The sequence below is a fragment of the Bactrocera latifrons genome, unplaced genomic scaffold (assembly GCF_001853355.1).
Source record: "Bactrocera latifrons isolate USDA-ARS-PBARC rearing strain unplaced genomic scaffold, ASM185335v1 scaffold_89, whole genome shotgun sequence".
Lineage (NCBI taxonomy): Eukaryota > Metazoa > Arthropoda > Insecta > Diptera > Tephritidae > Bactrocera > Bactrocera latifrons.
The window spans coordinates 7157-14674 of NW_017537589.1; the positions used below are offsets into that span (position 1 = coordinate 7157).

At 35.6% G+C, this 7518-nt stretch overlaps 1 protein-coding gene across 1 annotated transcript; it reads left to right on the forward strand.

Annotated features, from left to right (window-relative positions):
* The first annotated feature begins 288 nt into the window (after positions 1 to 288).
* Positions 289 to 6996, forward strand: LOC108977407 (integrin beta-PS-like). Its single transcript, XM_018947074.1, has 8 exons — positions 289 to 776; positions 3128 to 3356; positions 3412 to 3526; positions 3601 to 3771; positions 4899 to 5162; positions 5270 to 6006; positions 6071 to 6551; positions 6853 to 6996. Exons 1-8 carry the CDS (start codon positions 422 to 424, stop codon positions 6916 to 6918), a joined length of 2418 nt encoding a protein of 805 aa, XP_018802619.1. The 5' UTR covers positions 289 to 421; the 3' UTR covers positions 6919 to 6996.
* The last annotated feature ends 522 nt before the right edge of the window (positions 6997 to 7518 follow it).

Sequence of the window (7518 nt, forward strand, 5' to 3'; positions counted from 1 at the left end):
GCTTAGCTCAATTATGAGTCTTGAAATTATAACGCAAATATTTGCTTTTGGAATTCCATGAAGCTTATCAGCAGTTCGGCTTTAGTGTGGCTTAACTGTGTATAAAATTACGTGAGGTTTCTGCTTGTATAAATATAAATACAATTAAATGCTTGGTATATCGAGAGTATTTTAAGTAGAATTTAAATTAGTGGTTGAAATGATGATTACCACCGCGAAACTGCAAATGAATCATTATAAAATGGCAATTGAGATTAAAAAGCAAATTTGCTAAAAACACTTTCTTCAAAAATCAGTTGCATTGCAGCCTTCCATGGCTATATAACATTTACAAAATCAATTTCTATACATTTCTATAATAATAAATTATAAACTTGACTGAAATATAATATAAGAGTGCATAAGATAATATAAAAACAAAATGTCGAGCCATTGGAGCTACGGTGGAGTTTTGTTAGTAATACTTGTGGTAGGCGTTGTCGCGACAAATAACACCACTGATGTGGATAAAATGAATCCGTGTAAAAACAAAGATACCTGCCGTGAATGCATACAAACGGCCAAATGTGTATGGTGTAAGGAGTCGAGCTTTGCGGATGATCGGTGTTTTCCAAGCAATGCGTCTACAACTTGTACATTAATTGAGAATCCCGTCACGAAAATAACCCAAGAACTCAAGCGACCACTAACGAGCGGCGGCAAAAGTAAAAGCTCGCATAAAAATCGTGAAATTGTACAGCTGATGCCGCAGTACATCAAATTGGAATTGAGACCCAGTAAGTGTCGAGTTTTTTGGTTTAAAAATTAACTGATTTCGTTGAGGCGTTGGAAATCTAAATTTAATTTAGTAATAAGAATATTTCGTTTATACATATACCTCGAATCATATACATAGCATAGTAGCATAGTCAAAATTCAAGAAAGTGTAATTAACAGTAATTCATCTAAGTAATGATTACCATTATCAACTACTTGAAAATTAGTGGCATTAAAAATCGGTTTGGATCTCTTCTCAGAATCTCTGGTATATTCAGAGAAAAGATCCAGAGCGGGTCGACTTTTATGTCGGCTCTTATGTGGAATTCAGTGATAACTTTCCGAGTAATTGTGTCCGAATCTCTTCTCAAAACCTCGGGCATATCCTGAGAATCATTCCGGGTCATTCTGTCTGGATCTCTTCTCAGAATATACCAGAGACCCGCTTTAACTTGGAGAAGAATATGGATATTGAAGTATCGAAGTTCCAAAAAAATTGGCATCAAATCCAGCGGCTAGCACAAGATGGAACTAAAGGAAAAAAGAAGAATTTTTCGCAAAATAAAAGTTGCCATAGATCTTCATATACAGTTTTCCTATGCTAATACCGAAATATATAAGGCACACCATCTTCCTTTGACAGCAGCTTATGGTAGTTCCCATGAAATTATGGAATCATCTTTCATTCATTGCCACAGGTCGGGTTTAAAAGAATTCATGATTGCTAAAAATGAATCAATTGTCAGCCCCCGCAGCATCCAGGATGCTGATATCCGAATTATTCACGATTAGAGTTGTTGTTTTGCAAATTGCCACCGGTCACTCCTCTATCATACATATATATGTATAAAGGATGCACACATAAAATATTTATTTTATTCGTTATCTACTTATTTGGAAGAAACATGTATTGAGAGAAGAATTGCACGGTTTACATTGGTTAGGTTTCATTCGATGACGTAATTGTGAATTGACAGAAGTTGTTTGTTCAAGAAATACAATAAGAATGGATTAGTTCTGCCACTTCAAATATAACATTCGGGCTAACCGAAACTTCGTTCAGTTTTAAGAGATTGAGAGAGAGTTGGAGAAAGATAGAGAGAGAGTAGCAAGGAGAGAAAGTGAGAGACTATCTCTTATGCCTCCTAAATTATTACTGGTATCTTTAAATATTTGATTAATTTGTCCATTCCTCTGTGCGTCTACTCGATTATAAGATGGAGCACATCTAAACATCTGAATTGATTAAAGAACCGTATCAGCCCTTTGCTGCTGTATTTAGTTACTTCCGCGGGCCATCCATCAATACCCGCAGTTTTCTTGACATTTCCGAATTTAACTAATGGTGTAATGTTATAGCCTGACTCCATTCAGAGCACGTAGGTTATAAGAGCTCCTTTTTCATCATTAAAGTAAATCACATCGCAAATACCATCTAGCAGAATTTCTCTTCAGCCATCATTTCAAGAAAACTCTTCAGCCACTATTTCAAGCTCTTCGCAATCGTGTATTTTCAACAGCGTTTTTCTCAATATTCCTGGTGTTATATCGCCTTAAAGCATTCCATAAATAGTTTTCAATACAGTTCTGGACATCCGTTCCAATAGAACCGTCTACTTATTATTACTAGAGCTCGTTGAATTACAGGCCTCCTTTCTGCTTCAAGTTCACAATTACAATCCTTACATTAACCTTTTATCACATCAAAAACCGTATTTGAGATATTCTCTGTTTTGAAAAGGAACATCGCTGAATTTGCCAAATAATATCGCCACGAATAGGAAGAGATGCTTTGATCAAATTTGACTAGTCATTTTAAACCGCACGCGCAAACTAAATCGGTAAAAAGATGAATCAACTCAACATATTTGAGTTAATGATTTGGGTTTGAAGCGGACTCGCACTAAAAGACCTGAACCTTTTGCAAAACCGACGTTCAATACAGGCCGCAAAAGAGAAGTATGACAATATAGCTGAGAACGTATCACTACTGCAAATGAAACCTGGATTTATGAATATAATGTTGAAACTGTCCAATTATCTAGCGAATGTAAAAAAAACCGAAACTCGAAGGCAATTAAGGACGAGGTATTAAAAATAGGATTAATAGTTGGAATGATTGTATTTTGTGAAAAGGAATATATATGAAGACACTAATAATAACAGCTCGCTACAAATTTGATCAAATGTAAAGTATGAAAATGGATAAAGTGAATACGAAAATTTCGACAAAATTCTGCTGCCAAGCGATTTTTTTGTTCAACAATATACGAGTTTAAAAGTAGTATCAGTTTTAGCTAATATAATAACGTTTGCATAAATGGAAGACATACGTACATAATACAACTTCAATAATTGACATTTTTTCCAGATGAAGTGGAATTAATAAAAGTGAAATATGCGCGTGCGCTCGATTATCCTGTCGATTTGTACTATCTTATGGACTTATCTGAATCAATGACAGATGATAGGGACAACCTCTCTAAATTGGGTAGTACTTTGGCAGAGACGATGCGCAATTTAACCAGCGATTTCCACTTGGGCTTTGGTTCGTTTACCGACAAAGTTATAATGCCTTTCACCGACAATCTCAATCAAAGGTTAGTACACATAGCATTCCAAGTTAAATACTTATTAATATAATTAATTATAAAGGAACACGACTGATTTATTTCCTCGGGGAACAAAATACAAGTGCCATGCACATAACAACTGTCTTAGTTATCATAATATTATGCCGCTGGACACGGATACCAAGAATGAATTTTCAGTGAGTTCTGTAGTTTTGTGGAAAAATCCATTCATAATGAATTAGTTTAATTTTTTTATTTTTCCTTACGCTAGTCTAATGTGAAGAACGCAAAAATTGCGGGTAATTATGATTCCCCCGAAGGTGGCTTGGAAGCTATGATGCAGGCAATCGTGTGTCGCAAAGAGATCGGTTGGCGTGAAAAAGCGCGACATCTACTAGTTTTCTCAACTGATGCAAATTTTCACATAGCGGGTGATGGTAAGGTGAGTATAAACTTAGTTGACATTATGCCTTAAATCATATTTATATTCCTGTTATATATGGCTACTGACGCTAGTATATTAGCCACCTGGTACATACATTGAGACAAAAAAAGCACCGCGAAATTGTTACTCAATTCAATTTTAAAATAAAATGTATGTTAGTAGGACTGTTCTTAATTACTATGCCAAATATGAGCGCGTTCTGGCAACCAGTTTGTTTACAGCAGCTGCTTAAGTCGGTACTACTCAGTAGTGCTTTGCGATTTTTACAATGGATAAAAATATCGAATAAGGAATTTATCTAAAAATTTGTATTTATAACCAAATTACGAGTGTGAATATCTTGCGAATGTTGGAAAAGGTGTTACAGTTTCATTAAAAACACAAGCCAATGAGTGGTGCAAATACTTCAATGGCGGTCAAGAGATCGATGATCGATGATGAGACACGTCGTCTCGACGAAATTCGACCACTTCAACTGATGAAAATATTAAAAAAAAGTGATGCTCAAAAAACGTCAGGCAAGTATTAGAGAGATGGCAAGAGAGCTCGACAGCTCTCGCGAGTCCGTTCGAGTTATTTTGGGGGATACTTTGAGTATGAAACGCGTTCTTGGTCGACTCAACCCGATAAAGCAGAATTTTTTTCAAAAAATAGTACGATTGTGGCCGAATTTAAAGCCAAAAACGTAATGAATACCATCACACGGTATTCACCAAATTTGGCTCCGTATGTGTTTTTCTTCTTCCACAAACCAATTGCAGTTGCCCGTGAACGTGGGAGCCATTTCAGTTGATCGAAGAGATAAAATAAAATTAAAACAAATGAGCTGAAGGCCAGACGAAAAAGTGCTTATGAAAATTGTTTCGAGGACTGGGAAAATCATTGGCATAAGTGTATATTTCTGGTGGGGATTGTCTTGAAGGTAATGAAATAAATATTGATAAAAAATTCAATATTTTTCGTTTTATTTACAATTACCGAGTTTTTTTTTTTTTTTGGCATAATGTATTGGGCAGTGTTACAAAAACTATGGAATAATGGATCCTGGCTGATATAGTCTTCACCAGCAGTTGTATTACATAATATGGGTATTAGTATTTTAATTTGCTTATTATTTTTTTCAGCTAGCCGGTTTGATTCAACCAAATGATGGCAAATGCCACTTGGACAAAGACGGCTATTATACGCATGCAGAACAATTGGACTATCCAAGTATTGGACAAGTAAAACACACTATCGAAGAGAATGCGATTAATGTCATATTTGCTGTAACACATAATGTGCTGGGTATATATAAAACGCTGTCGGCAAATATTAATGGATCATCATACGCCAACTTGGAAGGAAATTCAATGAATGTGGTAAACCTTATACGCGAACAATATCAGGTGAGCTATTTTCATTACCATATACCATGACGTGAATATTGATGAGTCATGAATACTATTATGAGAATATTTTTAACCAGATTTGCAATGTTTTTGTTTTTTGTTAGCAAATTTCATCCTCCATTCAAATGCGTGACAATGCCACTAGTGATGTAAAGATCACATACTACTCCGCTTGTCGCAGTGCTGGCCCCGAAGTACTAACTTCAAAATGTGATGGCTTACACGTCGGTGATGAGGTAACATTTAGCATAAATATCCGTTTGGCTTCCTGTCCAAAAGATCCACACGATTGGCGGCAAATAATACAAATCTATCCGGTCGGTATAAATGAGAGTTTGATCATTGATCTGAAAATGCTTTGCGGTTGCGAATGTGATGCCGAAGTGAAAACCAAAAGTCAACATTGCTCCTCACAAGGCAATCTGGTATGTGGCGTTTGTCAGTGTGAGGATCAGTTTGTAGGCGCCCAGTGTCAGTGTTCGAATACTGATATGCAAGAGAGCTCTGACAGCAGCCACAATTGTCATGACAACACAACAATAATCGATTGTAGTGGACGTGGCATTTGCTCGTGTGGCCAATGTCAATGTGACAAGCGTAGCAATGAAGAAGAGGTCATATCGGGTAAATACTGTCAGTGTGACAATTTCTCTTGTGAGCGACATGAACAGCGGCTTTGCTCCGGTCCCGGCCATGGGAAATGCGAATGCGGACAATGTACTTGTAATGAAGGCTGGCAGGGAAAAGCTTGCGAATGTTCGGTATCAACTGATAAGTGTCGGAAAGAGGGCGATGATAAACTATGCTCGGGCAAAGGAACTTGCGAATGCAACGCTTGCAAGTAAACATTATTATAATTTAGTTGTAGAACTAAGCCTATATGTACGTATTTACGATATTTCCAGATGTCAAGCCACCGCACAAGGTCGTTACTCTGGACAATACTGTGAAACGTGCCCGACATGTTCAAGTTTCTGTTTGGAATTGAAAGATTGCGTACAATGTCAAATGTATAATAGGGGTAAATTCAAGGATATTAAAGATTGTGCTGCCAACTGTACGAAAGTGAAAACGACTCCAGTGGATAAAGTACTGGAGAAATCGGAATTAGTTCTGGGCGAAAAGAATTGTGAATTTTACGATGATGATAATTGTAAATATGCATTTACGTTTAAAGAAAATAATGGCATTTACGAAGTGCAAGCACAAAAGGAGCGTGAGTGTTTGGCAAAGGTTGCCATGCTCAAGATTTTATTCAGTGTGGCAGGCTCTATTTTGTTCATTGGCTTGGCAACGCTGCTTTTATGGAAACTTATTACGACCATACAGGATAATCGAGAGTTTCGACGATTTGAGAAGGAACAAATGAAGGCACAATGGAATGCGGTAAGAAGCAATAGAGAAAATTACTGAGTTTTTTCATGTTGAGAAAGATATTATCAATGATATTGGTATTGACGTAGGTATATTAAATTGATATTGATATTGAGATGTTTTATGTCGATTTTGGTTTCGATTGATACTGACATTGATAGTAGTACCGATTTGTACTCTATATCAATATCAATTTTAATATTGATATCGATATCAAAATTCTTAAAATCACTGTTAGTTCACTATATTAAATTTTTTCTTTTTAATTGTCATTTAATATACATTTTGACTCGATTTTAATTTATCATTTTATAATGGCAACCCATTGTATAAACAAGCGACGTCAAGCTTTAAAAATCCGACTTACTCAACGCAATGAATTAATTAACAAATGTATAAAAAATATTATGTAGCTATGTATCCGATTTCTATAATATATTTTAAAGTAAAAAAAGTAAATAATAAGGATCATATATATTTTTGAATTAAAAAAGAAATTATATAATTTGGTTACCACACGCAAATAATTTAATTAAATATTTGTACAACTGTCAGCAAATGTGTTTCACTCAACTTGTTCATTATAGTTATGTTGTCACCTGTTCGATTCAAATATAAAGAGGGGAATAATATTTCTAAATTCAGTTTCCGCCATAAAAATTGATTTTCCAGGTGTTGACACTGATAATCAACGAACATTTGTTGAATAATTGCGCAATGAACACAACTGGGCTATTCCCATACATATGTACCCTATGTATTCATATACAGTTTTGGGCAAAACATATGCAACTGAACTCTGTCAACAAGATCAAGCTCAAAATTGATTTTTGATTTGAATTTTTGCATATATGCATAGTCAAAGTACATATAGGAGTTTTCAATACCGAACCGATATTCGGAGCCAGTGGCCTCAACTTTAAGAGCGCTACGTCCAATTTATGTTCGTCATAATCGTCATCTCTGTGACATCATTGTG

Coding starts and splice junctions, on each gene's coding strand:
- LOC108977407 (XM_018947074.1), top strand. CDS start 422: ATGTCGAGCCATTGGAGCTACGGTGGAGTTTTGTTAGTAATACTTGTG. Junction 6,007..6,070: donor TGCGAATGCAACGCTTGCAA/GTAAACATTATT, acceptor CGATATTTCCAG/ATGTCAAGCCACCGCACAAG. Junction 6,552..6,852: donor TGAAGGCACAATGGAATGCG/GTAAGAAGCAAT, acceptor TTATCATTTTAT/AATGGCAACCCATTGTATAA.